The 15,962-nt window shown below is 28.0% G+C and overlaps 2 protein-coding genes across 4 annotated transcripts; one reads left to right on the plus strand and one right to left on the minus strand.

Moving 5' to 3' along the window:
* On the plus strand, window positions 1–5,652 carry LOC105367795 (homeotic protein ocelliless-like). The gene is made up of 5 exons (XM_011506584.1): window positions 1–149; window positions 215–265; window positions 1,252–1,447; window positions 3,326–3,555; window positions 5,238–5,652. Exons 2-5 carry the CDS (start codon window positions 220–222, stop codon window positions 5,468–5,470), a joined length of 705 nt encoding a protein of 234 aa, XP_011504886.1. The 5' UTR covers window positions 1–149; window positions 215–219; the 3' UTR covers window positions 5,471–5,652.
* Window positions 5,653–9,666: 4,014 nt separating this feature from the next.
* LOC105367796 (glycine-rich cell wall structural protein) lies at window positions 9,667–14,431 on the minus strand. Of its 3 annotated transcripts, XM_011506586.1 has the most exons (6): window positions 14,347–14,431; window positions 13,039–13,464; window positions 12,332–12,769; window positions 11,795–12,301; window positions 11,269–11,425; window positions 9,667–9,892 (listed from the first exon to the last, which is right to left on the minus strand). In XM_011506586.1, exons 1-6 carry the CDS (start codon window positions 14,399–14,401, stop codon window positions 9,739–9,741), a joined length of 1,737 nt encoding a protein of 578 aa, XP_011504888.1. In that variant the 5' UTR covers window positions 14,402–14,431; the 3' UTR covers window positions 9,667–9,738. The 3 variants fall into 3 exon arrangements, with proteins under 3 accessions (XP_011504888.1, XP_011504887.1, XP_011504889.1); XM_011506585.1 differs by having other exon boundaries at window positions 11,795–12,769; XM_011506587.1 differs by lacking the exon at window positions 11,269–11,425 and having other exon boundaries at window positions 9,796–9,892; window positions 11,795–12,769.
* Window positions 14,432–15,962: the final 1,531 nt, after the last annotated feature.

Here is a 15,962-nt window from a genome sequence, read left to right on the forward strand (position 1 = left end):
GAAAGGGGCGTCGTCGAGGTATAAAGGTGGGGGAGAATTTCGATGACCGACCAGTCGATCGTCAAACCTGTCATTGCGTTGACGGGTTACCTGCGCTTTTTTTTTTAACACGGATCCACCGATTTCTAGTATTGACGAAATAAACGAACCTGAAGTAAAAGCGGCGAGAGTAAGTTCAACGCTTAACAAGCAGCATCGTATACTTAGTACGTAATAAAAATGGAGTGGACGCTGATATTTTGCTGCCTCCTTAGTGTAGCCATTGGTAAATTTTTCTTTCTTTCTTTATTGTTCGTTTTTTTTTTTTTTTTTTTAAACCTAATCTAAGATGTGCCCAACAGCTCAAATATATGTTCAAATTTAATTTTTTAGTTGGATTAATGTTACATGAAAATTTCCTTCTGTTTTGAATCTTTAATATGTGTAAACGTGTCGTGTAATTTCGATCTACCGAATATCAATTAAAGTAAAATTCAGTGAAACAAATCTTCTCGAATAATTTACAAATATTTATTAATTTTATTATTTGTAACAATAGATTATCTTTCTTATTGATAAGTTTATAGAAAAACAACATCTTTTTATACTAGATAATTGACTTTATTTATATTTAAAAGCAATTGTGCCTGTAAATTTTTATGTGTAAAACAACGTTATAATTCCATATATAATAGATTTAATAACAATTTAATATCGATACAATTAGATATATAATGCATATATATTATTCTAGAGTTAACTGTGATTCAACGAGTACAGAAAGTGTCTATTTCACATTTACATATTACAGATTATAATATAATAAAATTTAATAATAACTTTGATACTTTAAATACTATTAATATAATATGTTGTTAAGTATACAGTTATTTGAGAATATGATATACTTTCAATATAACAAGTATCAAACATTAAAGTTATATTTTAGAAAAATCGAATATATGTGTAATACGAAAAGATAATTTCTAATACCTCAAAGTTCTTAAACTTGAACAATAAGTCATTCAAAGTACAAAGTATTCATTTAATGAAATTTACAGTCATTAATTTGCATACTATAAATCCACACTAATTAAATATAAAATAATTTAAATTAAAAATAATGTTCATGAAGCAATTGAGGTATTTTTCAAACATTTTTATTGTTGTAAATATATAATAATAGTGACAAGTTTATTACGCTTAAAGTCAATGGAGCACCTAAATTCTGCAAAAGTAATTAATAAATCATAAATATTATTGTGACCCAAGTGCATGGAAGAGGCTTCTATTTCCCCGATGAAGTTGAGTCGAAGGCGCAAAGCGGCGCCTGGGCCGATGGCTTCGGAAATTCCCAAGCCAATGCCAATGCCAATTCCAATGCCAACAGGTCGCCGTTGTCGCTGTACGAGGACGACTATGACGGCTACGGTTCTCAGAATTTCCCCAATCGATATCCTAGTCAAGGGTAAGCATCGAATACAGTCATAATTATATTTGTTGTTCGTAATGTTTTTTCTCATGGCATCGATAAGTATCGGTTATTGCTACTTGGACATTAATAGTTTTAAATATTACAAAGAAAATATAATAAATGTGTATTACTCAATAGTAAAAGTTAAAAAAAAATCTTACGTGTTAAGTAGGATATTGGCATAAATACAATATTTGCTTGGTATTAAAGCTATTATAATTAAGAGAAATTAATACTCTTAGCAATTTTAGCATTATGATTTATCAATCCTCTTATTTGATTTTTCTTTTTGTATATATTTTCATACATTCTGAAAAAAAAAAATTTATCAACGTACTATTAAATAATAATTTCAATACTCTACCTATATATCTATTCTTATTAAACAAAGTATGATTTTTTCTTAATTTTGAAAGTTATTCTTATTTTTCTTTATGTGTGTTATATAAATAAAAAAAAAATTCGAATACACATATTCAATTTGTTTGCAGACAAATTACTGGATAAAAAGGACTTTTCGATTTTTTGGACAAATATTTATATTTTGCATATTATATTAAGTAACAATTTGAAGTAAATATATATTTATTTAAATTTTGATTCCCTATTGAAAATGAAATTGATGTTAAAATAATCATTTAAATGAAAATTACATTAATATTTGAATTTTACTAGTCTGATTTTAAGTCTGATCTTCAAGTTTTACTATTAATATTTAAAAAAACAATTGTTACAAATTAATATTTATAAATACATATCAATTTCATTAGGCATTCACATGTATATCCAAGTATAATTACAATGAATCATTGTAAGCACACTAATGACATTTCTTAATATATATTTTAATATAGAATTAATCAAGTATAAAATTAATAATTTTTTTTTTTAATAGTTTAATCGGCCATTTGATAAATTACTATTTTACAAGCATCTTTCTTTGAACATAAGAAATTATTTTTTATTTTCCTTGATTTTACGATAGAAATTTTTACTATGAATTATAATATTTTATTTCAGATTAGTGTTGTGATAAAACATAAATAAATAAATTAAAAAATAAATAAGAAGAGTTTTCTGATTAGAGAAATATCCTTTAATATAAACAAAGTCCATTGATTTAACATAGTAGAGCTGTTTTTATATTATGTAATAAAAAGTTGCAACTAAAGATACATTTCATACTTTACGGTTAACAGCGTAATTATAGTTTAAATTCTTCAATTACTCAGCTTAGACGTAAATATTCCGATCGATTTGTTATTAATAGTACATTATCTCATTTCGTTTCTTTTTGATCATTTTTGCATATTTTAATAAGAATTTGCTTTTTTGTGATAAGTACCTAGCAAGAACGCTATTATGCTAAAATATTTTTAGAAATGTATTTACCTGCCGTTTATTTTCTCGACTAATTTCCAATGACTACGCTAAAGACTACTTTATGCTCTATCGTAATAAAGCTGTTGGTCTCGATATAATGATGGTGTGATCTAGCAAATTATTTCTAACTTCAAATTTGGCTAAATAACTTTCTTTATAACCTAAATTATCCTGAAAAGTTATAATTTTTAACGTTCCTATGAATCATAATTAAAAATGCACGTAAATTTGATCAATTAGTAGAAAGAAACGACTTTAAATTATAAACAAATAAAAAGGAAATTAATTTTACCTTAAAATTAAAAGTAAAAGCAGATTTATCGTTTAAAGACCCGTCTATTTAAATATTACAGTTGTATGTTTGAAATTTAAATATTTATGGAAAATTTAGACATAATAATTCACTATCGAGAAATCAGTCATACGTAACAACGAAATGAGTTTATAAAGCAGCGAGTGTAGTTCTCAATATGAATATTTTCTTCGCAGGTACAACCCGTATTACAACAGACCATCTTATAACGTGAATCCCTACCCGTCTCTCAATGGTCATTTCCACAGTAATGCACAATCGAACTCCCAGAACCTAGGAAACCAGTACGGTAATGGAGGAGCCAATGCCGCTGCAGCTGCAGCATCTGCAGGAACAGGCTTTGTAAACGGCCTCCCAATTGCCAGTGCCGCAGCCGCGGCTGCTGCTGCCGGCGCATCGTCAAACGGTAGGAATAGGCTAATAGAATTTTTATTATGAGTTGTTTATTTCTTATATTTATTCATTACGCTTGTTGTTGGAAAACGACGAGAAACGTAATTATTTAATCATTACGAGCTAAATTTTAGCTAACGAAGCTGTGCCACCTAGTCGAAGTATCACGAGGGTTCTATGAAAAATAATGTTTGATAATTGTTTACTCTATAATCGTCCATAAATGCATATGATTAATTTGTTGTTTCAATAATGCGCTTGATTGATTAATGAATAGGTTCGGTTAACGCGTGCATTTGTTAACGACTGCGCTTTTTGCAAATCCGGCAACTGTATTTTCAAATGGAAGATTCTAGCGAAAAATAAATAGATGAAAAAATAAATGTATTAAAGATGGGTAGAAATAAAAGCATAAATTAAGCTTAGTTATGTAATCGTTTAATATACATCATTTCATAATGGTTACGATCAATATTTAAACAATAATGTTTAATTACATCTAAACATGGTTGAATTACTAAATTAATTAATTATAAAATTAGCTAACAATAAATTATAAAAAAAAAGCTCCATTTAAGTTTATAGTTAGAACCGAATTTATAATTGTCTTATTGTATTGCAATATGAAAAATATTATAAATTATAATAGACCGAAGATACGTGAGATTAGAATAGAAAATTTTAAGTATTATTTTAATTAAAATTATAGAATGTTATTTCAACTTTTCATTTTACTCAATAAATAACATTTATGTTTTAAGCATCTAAGATTAGACGCGATACTTCTTCAGAACATCTAAATAATTATTAATGTTTCGCTTCTAATAAGCCTTAGTCACGGAATGACTATGTTTACAAAAAAAACCTTGAAGCTAAATGCATTAACCTTTATAACTGCTGTATACTAAAATTTTTAATTGAAGTATTGTCGTATAAAATATTATGATTTTTATAGCGTCAACATTTTATACTTATAAGGTTTTATACTTCTTAGGAAACTCTATAAATCATAAAATATTATAGGTTAATATCTTACATCAATATTATATTTCTATATATTTAATTTAATCATTACACATTTTTATAGCTTTTTAATATTTTATTCTTCAATATTAATAGTCTATTATTATCAAATAAAGAATTTATTACCTTTCAAATACATCATAATTTAGTATAATTTAATAGAAAAATCATTCATTTACACTTTCAATCATTGAGACATTTTTTAAACATTTATAAAATATATATGAACAAAATTAGATAATTCATTATTTCTACGTAGTCTTGTGATTTATATTTATGAGTTTAAATGTCATTTTAAAACTTCAATCTATAATTACAATTATAATGTCAATATTAATTCTAACATATCGAAACTCTGCTCCAATGAATTATAAGTGCTCGTTGAATTTCCCAGATATATTTAAAATTATTCCAATAACTAATTGTTTTCAATATTTCCTCTTGCCAAAAAGAGTAACAATTTTAATTACATAATAAATTTTCATTATTTCTTATATTGAAAATTGTAAATAATCCATAGGATATTTTTATTAAAAAAAACTCTGTTTCTCTTACACATCACTTATAGCTCCAGAGTTATGTATTTACGATCATAAAATTTACTTCTCGTAGGCATTTAAGTATAATTCACTAGCTCAATCATTATCCATATCTGTATTATTCTTGGAACAGGTAATGGAGCTTCATCTGCTGCTTCGAGCGCGTCTGCCGGTGCTGGCGGTGCTTCTCGCTATCCCGGCTCCCAATATCCGGATTTGCCTTACCCTGGTCTTTACGCGAATAATTATGGTCATCGTCAACGACAACCTTGGCTGTATCGAAGTGCAGGTGATTACGACTCCAAGAACTTCGATATTGTCGACACGATTGTCAAAGGTGTCGATAGCATTGTTTTCGACCATTGAGGATAGGCGCGGTTATTATTGCTAAGACATAACCGGTTCCACTGGATATTTCTGTCTGTGAATATACGAATCGTTGCCCTCAAAGCTTCACTAAGTTTTCGCCCAAATTTAAAGTTGAACGTGGTTGAAGCTACTGCGTTGAGGAATAATAGATTTAAGTGCAGACATTGGAGGATAAAGTGAACATCAATCATCTTTATCCATAAAAATCTGATTAATGATTTTAACTGTATCAATGAAAAAGAACAATATATTACTAGACGAAAGTGGCTTTAGTTGAGCGAACTACGAAGCAGTATTATATTTTGTTCTCTTGTATAAACGAATAAAAGATAATTTGAAATACGTAAGTTTTGTGTAATTTCATTCCTGAATTATATGTTTAAAATGTCAATTTAAATTTAGAATTAATACTATTACAAACCGTAAAATAAAACATTGATTACTTAAAACGTAGACGATTGTTTTTTTTTTTTTTTTACAAAAGTATAGCTAAATACAAAAAAAAGACAAAAAATGATATATTGTATATACATTAAAGTTTTTCAATTAAAATAATATGTCCGTTGTAAAATATAATCTTGAAAGCATAACTTAATAAATCAATAAAATATGTAGCGAGTAAAATTTTATTTACCATATTTTTTTAGACTATATTCTAAGACTGTAATATCTCGTATTTAAATGACAACTTAACAATAGATATATAATATGTTGAATCGTTTTTATTTTAATAATTTTAAATAATTAATTATCAGGTACTTAAATTATAACTTTTATAGCTAATTAGTCATTGTAAGCACGTAATGCGTACAAACCGAGCAAAGGAAAATTATAATTTTTAATTTAAAGAAATTATAAAAACGACAACCCAAGATGTTAATATAGACCATTTATATATTCACCCACAAATATAAATGAACGCATATTATTCAACATTTCAAAAGAATATTGAAAGAACATGAATATTTACTGATTTCAAAAGAAAAAAAAAGTGCCGAAGTATTTGACGCTCTTTATAACACATTTCACTTACAAAGGTACACACTTGCTATGCAAAATTCATACATTATTCATCAACATTTCGCGCGAAATAATTTTCAAACTTCATCTGAACATCTTCAGTGCTCCTTTGATGTTCATCTTGACCTCGTATTTTCGATTGTTATCTGTCTACAATACAATTTGGAATACAGATAGAGATTCTCAATGAATTATTAAATTACGTTGATTTTTTCTTTACTAGACATGTATTAATGAGGAAACAAAATGTAAGTACCAGTAAGCAAATAACAAACACGTAGATATATAATAAAATTACATGATTTTATTTGTTAGAGACATGAAATACTAAAATTAAAATTATATGTAAGAAATGATACTTGTATAATAAAATTATTTTATTTATAATGCATAAAATGTAAACAATAAAATAAGATTATTTTATAAATTAAATTATTATCATTGGTAAAATAATGAAATAGTTTAAATTTTCATTTAAAACTAAAATATATTTAGCAGGTTGTTATGATTTTCTTACAAACTTCATTATATTTAACGAATAACATTAATGCTCGTTATTCTATTAAAAAATGTTTATTCACAAATAAATAATTACTTTTATTAATAATAAATAATTTGAACTCATAATATTTAGATGTAGAGATATTTATAGGTAAAAACATTTCATAAATTTTATATATCCACTAAAAATATTTTCATAATATAAAAAGGAGGCATGAAAATATGTTAATGGTAAAATTAATTTATTTGTTAAAAAAGAAGGAGGAGTGTTAAAAACATTTATATTATCATATGAACAATTACCGTTTTTAATACAAAAACTTAAATTGTAAATACATTATTACAATGTAAAATGTCCTTTATTAAAGCAAAAAGAGTGCCATCATTTAAAAATTTGTATTATTAATATAAATGAATAAATCAATATAAATATTATTTACGAAAAAGTAATATTACTCATATAATATTGATGTATGATAATATGAATATAAAAATACTATAAGTTTGCGTAAATAAAGCATAAAATATTTTCTTTTCATTAGCACGAATATCACTAGAATGCATTGATTTAATGTCCAATTTAATTTTCAATAATAATTTTAATCACGCATTTTATCTAACAAATATTTATCTGCGATTAGATGGAATAAATTAATGTAAATTTAAAGTAATGATCGCATTGAAATTTATATATATTTACGTTGCTTTTGATGTATGACGTAAATACTTTTTTAATACAGATCAGAGATTTTTAATGAAAACACATAATACAATCACACGATAAAAAACACACAAAATTTTACCTAAATTTTTTTTAAAATGCCCATAATTATTTTAATATTACATGCTGCTTGCTTTCAAGCTTATAATTTTGTATATTTCATTGTCTTTTGATATCTTTAAATCGCACATATCAATAAAATATATCGAAAGTTCCGTCATTTGCTGTTACACAATCATATGATAACTCATAGGCAAAATTTAAATTAATTATCCTTGACCTTTGTTTGTTTCGTACTTGAATTTTTATTTAGGTTTTTAATATTATCTACCATGCGTTGATTTGCAGTTTTAATTACGTAAGTGTATGCTATTAGAATGTATTTTTAACAAATAATAAATTTACACTGGACTCAAGTGCTACGATACAAACATGTTTATACGCGATAGTTTCAATAAATTAATTATGAATATATTTTAATTTATTAGACAATCAGCTATTTACCTTTTATTGGATTTATAAATAGTATTATTAAAACATTTAAAGAGTTAAAAAGAAAAGAATTTGTAAAATTAGAAAGTTTTCGTTTCTGAAAAGTATTTCACTTGATTCATTACTAAAAATATAGATAAACAATGGAATAAATATCTACTGTTAATTTGTTAATCATCTTTAACCAAATATTAACATTAAGCCAAAATAAAAACGGTTATTGATGACGCGATGGAAAAATACAATTCTAGATTATCCATTGGGTATGAATGAGTAATTCATATGAATAAGAAATATAAGGATTTTTAAATTATACTCGATTTAAAAACTCATATTTAATATAAATTAATTTTATTGAATTAGTAACTTATTGTATCATTATTTGTATCATTACTTTTAAATATAAATAAATACATACTCCATATATTTTAATAAGAAAATAATTTTTCTTTTAAGGCATAAATACAAATTAATTAATTTTTGTCTTTATAAGATTCAAAGATAAAAATGTAAAAATAATAAAAGTTCGCGATAACAAATATTTCTATAGTATGTAAAAAATTATTCGAAAATATGTGTTTTTATCGAAAAATCAATTTTAAATTCAAATATCTTTATAATGTTAGTATATTTTATTTTAATGGCGAGTCGTACTAGTAAGACGTAATATATTTAAAAAAAAAATCAATATAATAATTCACAAATACTCAATGAATGTTTGACAGGATAAAGAATCACTTAAAAGAAAGGATAATTACTAATTTTCAATATTGTTATAATTATAAACATATAAAATTGTTCCAACGGTAAGATATAAATCTTCATAAAGCTACGTCAATTCCGAAAGAAGAAATTATAATGTAAATGAGTTATGAACAAATAATTATCTAAACGAAGTTAAATGCTTTTATGAATTGATTTACGTAAAATGATACTTGCATTGATAAGGAAATTAGGTATAAATAATATTAAAAGATTTTCAATGTCATCGACGTTTATTAATATCACAATGCGAAACGTGAGAGATTCAATTTACAAATGTCAAGAACTTGGATTAAGTAAGAAAGATATGAACGAACCGTACGTACGGCCTCGTTCTCAATTTTTCGCACGATGCACTCTCGAACGTATTCGACGCACAATAAACAAAAATCTTTATCACGGCCAATTATTATTACACACTTTGTCTCCCATGGCTTCATAATATTCGCGAGGAAATCGTCGATAACTCTTATGCAATATTATGAACATCGAAGTACAAAATTGAAAATTTCAATTTTTCGTTTACACATTCATAATTTTTGAATTTACAAATGAGCAGTATCAATATTTTCTTATGAATGGTCTTGTATAATAATGATATATACATTATTTTACTTTTTTGTACAAAAAAAGGAAAGCACGTGCAGTAAGAAAGAAAAAAATATTAACAGTGTTAAAGAGAAACAACATTAAATATAATTTTCTCACTTAGCGAGGCTAAACAATTTTTTTTTTATTTTTCAATTTTGAAAATAGCAGTATATGAACTTTATGCAGGAATTTTTCCAGCTGAAACTTCATACGTTCCCTTGCCCGTCGAGTCAATCTTGGCACTACTACTACTGAATACACCCTGAGCTTTTTCAACGGTTCCTTTTTCCTTGACTTCAGACTCGTCGTCAGCATTTATCCGCGAAGAAAAGCTGAAATTATAATATCGTTTACTTATTATTATATTACAAATTTCAAATATTATTTTATAATTATTTTCATAATTATTTTATAAACATAATCAATTCAAGTACATATATCCCATATGAGGATAAAATCAGTTTAAAAGATCGTTTAAAAGAGACTTAACACATTTTTTCATGATGATTTCGCGAAAATGAGTAAATTAAAAATTTTAATTTAACTTTTAAAGCATCGCATTATCTTTATAGATAATGATTTTTTCCATTTTTATATAATACACTCGGTATTTTTCGATATTTGTATAATACACTCGATATTTTTGCACTTTTCCTATTTTCGTAAAACACAAAATATAATTATTTTTATTCTAGCTTAATGCATTCATATTTGAAAGTTTCTTGTTGCCTTTTATTGCATGTTCTTCAAAATGATTTATTAAAGTAATTATTTGATATATTTTATAAGAAAATAAATATTATTTAAAGCATTCGTAAAAAATAGAAAAATATTTAATATTATAATGCAATGTCAAATCTCAATACAAAATGATGAAATATTTATTTTTTAAGCATAACATTGGATGTAAAAAAAATAATTCTACGATTTTCTATAATATGAAAATTGTTGATATTTTTAATGAATTGATTACTTCTTTATTTGAAAGATAATATTAAAAAGAATATATTATTATTTAATACAATTATACTAAATTTCTGAACTCATAGCATAATGAATTCACATAAACATTGACACGTAATACAAATTTTTTTGCAAACTATGTAATAAACAATAGCAAAAGCATGTCTTTCTGTCAGCTTAATTGCGCACTTTAACGTTAAAATCATGGTTGATAATAAATAAAGTTTCCTCTTGGATTCATTAAGAATGTCCTAGAGCAGTAGAAATTAAAATATTACGGCCCATCGAGATGGAAATTAATGTAGAAGTTGACCTTGTATTAATAACCAATTACCGTATTAAACTAAACTTTTATGCACAACAATAATTTTTCATTATTTATCAAGTGTCCGATAAAAATGACAATTTATTAAATTTCAGTTTAAATATAATTGCATTTTGTTCAAACTATCGTCATAAAGTGAACAATAAGCAGTAGATTGTTTAATGAAATATTAATAATATAACATGTCAAATATACTTTGTGACCATTTAATTATTCTAAAGTTGATATATTTATATTTAATATTTTAATACTATATTTTCATGCAATAGTCGTATCCTTAAATTATATTATTATGGAACATCAAATGATAATTTATTTACTTCTTTATTAAGATTTTTCGATCGAATTTTTATGAATAAAATATTTTTGAAATTATATAAGAATACTTTACAGTACTATTAAAAATATATATTAACTTACAGTCCAGACGTAAAGCCTCCACCTCCTACATGAGAATTGGCATTAGCATTAGCAGTAGCTCCGCTTCCCCCCAAACCGCCGCCATATCCACCACTACCACCATAGCCTCCGTTGCCGCTATATCCACCATTTCCTCCATATCCACCATTTCCAAAACCTGTATCATTAGTACGTTTTTACTTTAGCATATAATTTCTATTTAAAAAAAAAAGCTCTAATGATTTTTAAAGGATATTCAATAATAATTAAAGATGGATATACCAATGTAAATGATCCTCAATATTATTGATCATGCTATTCTAATATTTATATTCTATAATATTAATATAACTAAATTATGTGACGAATAAGTATAATATTCTCTAGAATTACTATATTACCCTGTAATAGCTTTATTATATTCTACTTTATAGTAAGAGAAAGAAATATCCTAAGTTTTATAAATATAAGCCGATAAAATGTTAAAGTTAAATGATTAAATTTGTCATCAAAGTAATTCATAAATTATGCATGCTTGAATATTTACCTCCAAAACTTCCGGCGCCAGCACTGGCACTGGCTGTGGCAACAGCATTTGCGTTAGCTGACGCACCAGTATTCGCTCCATTGTAACCACCTCCAAGAGCACCTCCATGACCACCAAATACTCCGTTGTATCCACCTTGTCCACCATAAGAGCCACCCCCAAGAGCTCCATGTCCTCCGCCAAGATCACCAGAATATCCACCGACACCTGACCCACCGAAACCACTGGCTGCAGCACCAGCATTAGCAGCGGCATTAGCATTAGCAGATGCCCCAGCATTACTTCCGGCGATACCATGTTTTCCAATAATGGGTCCATGACCTTGGTGTGCGCCACCGACAATTAAACCAGGGGACTGACCACCACCATGTCCACCGCTGAATCCACCGCCATTACTGTGTCCACCGCTGAATCCACCGCCATTACTGTGTCCACCGCCGAATCCACCGCCATTACTGTGTCCACCGCTAAATCCACCACCATTACTGTGACCACCGCTGAATCCACCACCATTACTGTGACCACCGCTGAATCCACCAACATTACTGTGCCCACTGCTGAATCCACCTCCAGTAGCGTGTCCACCACCTAATCCACCTCCAACGCCGTGTCCACCACCTAATCCACCTCCAACTCCTCCATGTCCACCACCATAACCACCTCCAATACTGTGTCCACCGCCATAACCACCTCCAGTACTGTGTCCACCGCCATAACCACCTCCGGTACTGTGTCCACTACCAAGGACCACAGTGTTAGAGTGACCACTATCGAATCCAGTACTATGGCCTTCTACACCATGGCCGACACCACTACCGTCAAGGCCTCCATAGCCAGCTCCGCCCTGACCTGATCCATAATTTGACCCAAACCCACTACTACCGGCAGCAGCATTAGCATTGGCATTAGCTGTAGCAACAGCATTGGCACCAGATCCAGTACCTACTGTACTATAACCGCCAGTGTTACCGAAACCTGAAAGAATTGTCATTTCCAAACTTTTTAACACTTAAGATGTGATAGATGAGTACATTATCTAATGTTTCCTATGATAATGACCCCCATTATCTAATTATAACAAAACTGAATAAAGAAATAAAGAAATAATTTTTAAATGTATACATATGATTAATAATCGCATAATATAATAAAATTAATTTAAAAAATCATATTTAAATTTTAACTCAAGTTTTTACAAATACGCGATTAAAAGAAGTATTATAAGAATACACAAATTAACTTACCGCCGCCACCTTGATGTCCTCCAAGACTACCACTGCTTTGATGTCCTCCAAGACCACCGCCTCCTTCATATCCTACGAAACTACTTCCTCCCTGTTGTCCTCCAAGCCCACCGCCTCCTTGATATCCTACAAAACCATTTCCTCCTTGATGTCCTCCAAGACCACCGCCTCCTTGATGCCCTCCATAGCCACCAACTCCACTGCCGCCATAACCGCCATCACCAAAGACGATACCACCGCCACCTCCTAAAGCCGTGGCTTTGGCGTCTGCTGTAGCGCCGCCTGTAGCATGAGTGTCGGTTTTGGTGTGAGTGCCGCTTCCAAAACCGCTCGAGGAGCTTGAGGATGAACTGCTAGAGGAACTGGCAGCAGCCGCACCTCCGTTAAAACCTATGCCGGAGTAACGCCTGTTGCGATCGTGGTAGGCTATAACGAGAGTGAACGCTTATATTTTTCCGTGTACATCGAACTCATTAATTCCTTAACTAGCGATATTGCTAAGCTTTAACGAGAGATTTTTGTTAAGACGCCACACGTACTTAATAAAATTATCATTGTCTTGTATATCACAAATAACGAGTATTTAATTCTACTATTTATGCATTTCTCTATACTACTTCGACATTTTAACGATAATTATCGATCATTTTTACAACACTTTATTCGATAATTTAAATATAGAATTTTTCAAATTCTTTACTTTTTTAATCGCGTATATTAATAAATTCTAATAATTATTAATGAGGTATTGAGAGAATAAATTCTGTGATATGGTTTTTTACAATATAATAGATAATGAATTAGAAATAAATTTCATATTTCCATTATTTTATGTATACAGTGGTATCAATGTATTAATTATTAACTTAGAATTATTTTAAACATAAAAATATTTCATAAGCAATAGAATGACAATTTATTGTAAGTAAATATTGAAAATTAACCATAATATTTATTATCATACATACAATTATTTAATTTCAACATAAAAACATTTGAACTTAAAAACATAAAACATAAATCAAACTTTAAAACTTAAAAAATTCGTCATGTAGTTAAATAATTACTATATCATCAATAAATATTTATCAATAAATTTTAAATAAGTAAGAGCTTTCGGAATCTGTGAAACATAATTTGCACTTGGCATCTTGCACAATGCAAACATTTAATATGAAATCAACAATTGGACGAATACGTATAACTTTACATCATAAAATAATCCAAATATTAAATAGCTATGAGTATACATTTGAAAATTAAATACTCGTAAATAGATCATTAAGAATTTGCGCTGATAATAATTACCTTGCGCCACAGCGAGAAGGGCTAAAAGGCCGAAGACTAAACGAAACCGTGCCATGGCTGTACAACTATGCTCATCATTGGTGGGTCTCCAACATTTATACTTCGCCTCCCACCTCGCCATCAACATTAAAGTCAACTACTCCCAATACAGGCATCTTCGATTCTCTCTCTCTCTCTCTCTCTCTCTCTCTCTCTCTCTCTCTCTCTCTGTCTCTCTCACGGTCCCTCGGTCTCTCTCCCCCCCCTATACTTCGCCTCCCACCTCGCCATCAACATTAAAGTCAACTACTCCCAATACAGGCATCTTCGATTCTCTCTCTCTCTCTCTCTCTCTCTCTCTCTCTCTCTCTCTCTCTCGGTCTCTCTCACGGTCTCTCGGTCTCTCTCAGCCCCCCCCCTCTCTCTCTCTCTCCTTCTCTCTCACTGTGTCTATCTATCTCTATCTCTCTACATTCTCGAAAACGGTCGTCTTCAGAATCAACAAAATCTTCAAGGCCACGCGGAAGCATAAATGTATCAACGTATCCAAGAATATGTTGATAATCGATATGAAAAAATTACAAATATATATGACGAACAATTTAGTCGATTAGACTAATAAATTACCTCTTTCTAAAATTTTTGTTTCATATTGACTTCATCGATTTCGTACGACAAGTAACAAATAATCAAATTTGTGTTCAATTAAAACATATACTCAGATTTAATATAATTACTTACTTATTATTAATAGAGTATATAATTTACAATTTTTTATACATTTTATATTTAAAAGAATTTTTTGTTTAATTATACCTTACCTCTATTAAAGCTAATCACTCATTTTTCTTTGTAGAAAAAAAATGTAATAACGATATAGTCATTTTTATAATATTATATTATATTTATATTCAATAATGTCATTTTTCATATTTTTTTTAGATTCACTTTTTTTATTTTTTCATTTCAAAATAAAGCTATGGCTATTATTATTATTACAGTATTCTAATCGATAAAATAAATTATGGAAATATTATAATATTAACATTATTAAGAAAATTTTCCAATCTTTAGAAATACGAATACATAAATTAGATATTGAACAAACTTTAACTATAGTTGGAATTATCGTCACAAGATTATCAAGAATTGTATATTTTAAAAATAATAAGATTAATTAAAAGAAGCATTGCACATTCAGAATTTATAATCATAACGAAAATTTTTAAATGAATTCATTTTTATCCGCTTCTTTCATTAGAAAAATGTAAAAAATTTCAAATTACATTTGAAAATTCATTTATTAGTATCTGATGTTAATTTTATATATAATAGTACTATATTTTCCAAAAAGTATGCATTTTATGAATTTATAAGTCTTATGAAATTATAAGACTTAACTAACATGAAATTCATATATATCACATTAAAAATTCATAAAATTCGTAAAATTCATAAAATTCAAAAAATTCATAAAATTCAAAAAATTCGTCAACTTTCGAAGTAACTTTCGAAAGAAATTATAACATTAAAATTATATAATTAATAGTAACATGCTTTTTTCTAATTACTCTCAAATAATTATAAGCTATTTGTAAGGTTTTAGTTTTATATAAGTTATGCCCAAAAGTAGCATT

This window comes from Ceratosolen solmsi, unplaced genomic scaffold (assembly GCF_000503995.2).
Source record: "Ceratosolen solmsi marchali unplaced genomic scaffold, CerSol_1.0 scaffold6, whole genome shotgun sequence".
Classification (NCBI taxonomy): Eukaryota; Metazoa; Arthropoda; class Insecta; order Hymenoptera; family Agaonidae; genus Ceratosolen; species Ceratosolen solmsi.

What these genes read in the sequence shown, in the direction of transcription:
- LOC105367795 (XM_011506584.1), top strand. Translation starts at nt 220, where the DNA reads ATGGAGTGGACGCTGATATTTTGCTGCCTCCTTAGTGTAGCCATTG. An exon ending in CCTCCTTAGTGTAGCCATTG is followed by an intron (nt 266 to 1,251) that starts GTAAATTTTTCT and finishes TTGTGACCCAAG; the next exon opens with TGCATGGAAGAGGCTTCTAT. An exon ending in AATCGATATCCTAGTCAAGG is followed by an intron (nt 1,448 to 3,325) that starts GTAAGCATCGAA and finishes TTTTCTTCGCAG; the next exon opens with GTACAACCCGTATTACAACA.
- LOC105367796 (XM_011506585.1), bottom strand. Translation starts at nt 14,401, where the DNA reads ATGGCACGGTTTCGTTTAGTCTTCGGCCTTTTAGCCCTTCTCGCTGTG. An exon ending in AGGACATCAAGGTGGCGGCG is followed by an intron (nt 12,770 to 13,038) that starts GTAAGTTAATTT and finishes CAATTCTTTCAG; the next exon opens with GTTTCGGTAACACTGGCGGT. An exon ending in GGAGGCTTTACGTCTGGACT is followed by an intron (nt 9,893 to 11,268) that starts GTAAGTTAATAT and finishes TTATAATTTCAG; the next exon opens with CTTTTCTTCGCGGATAAATG.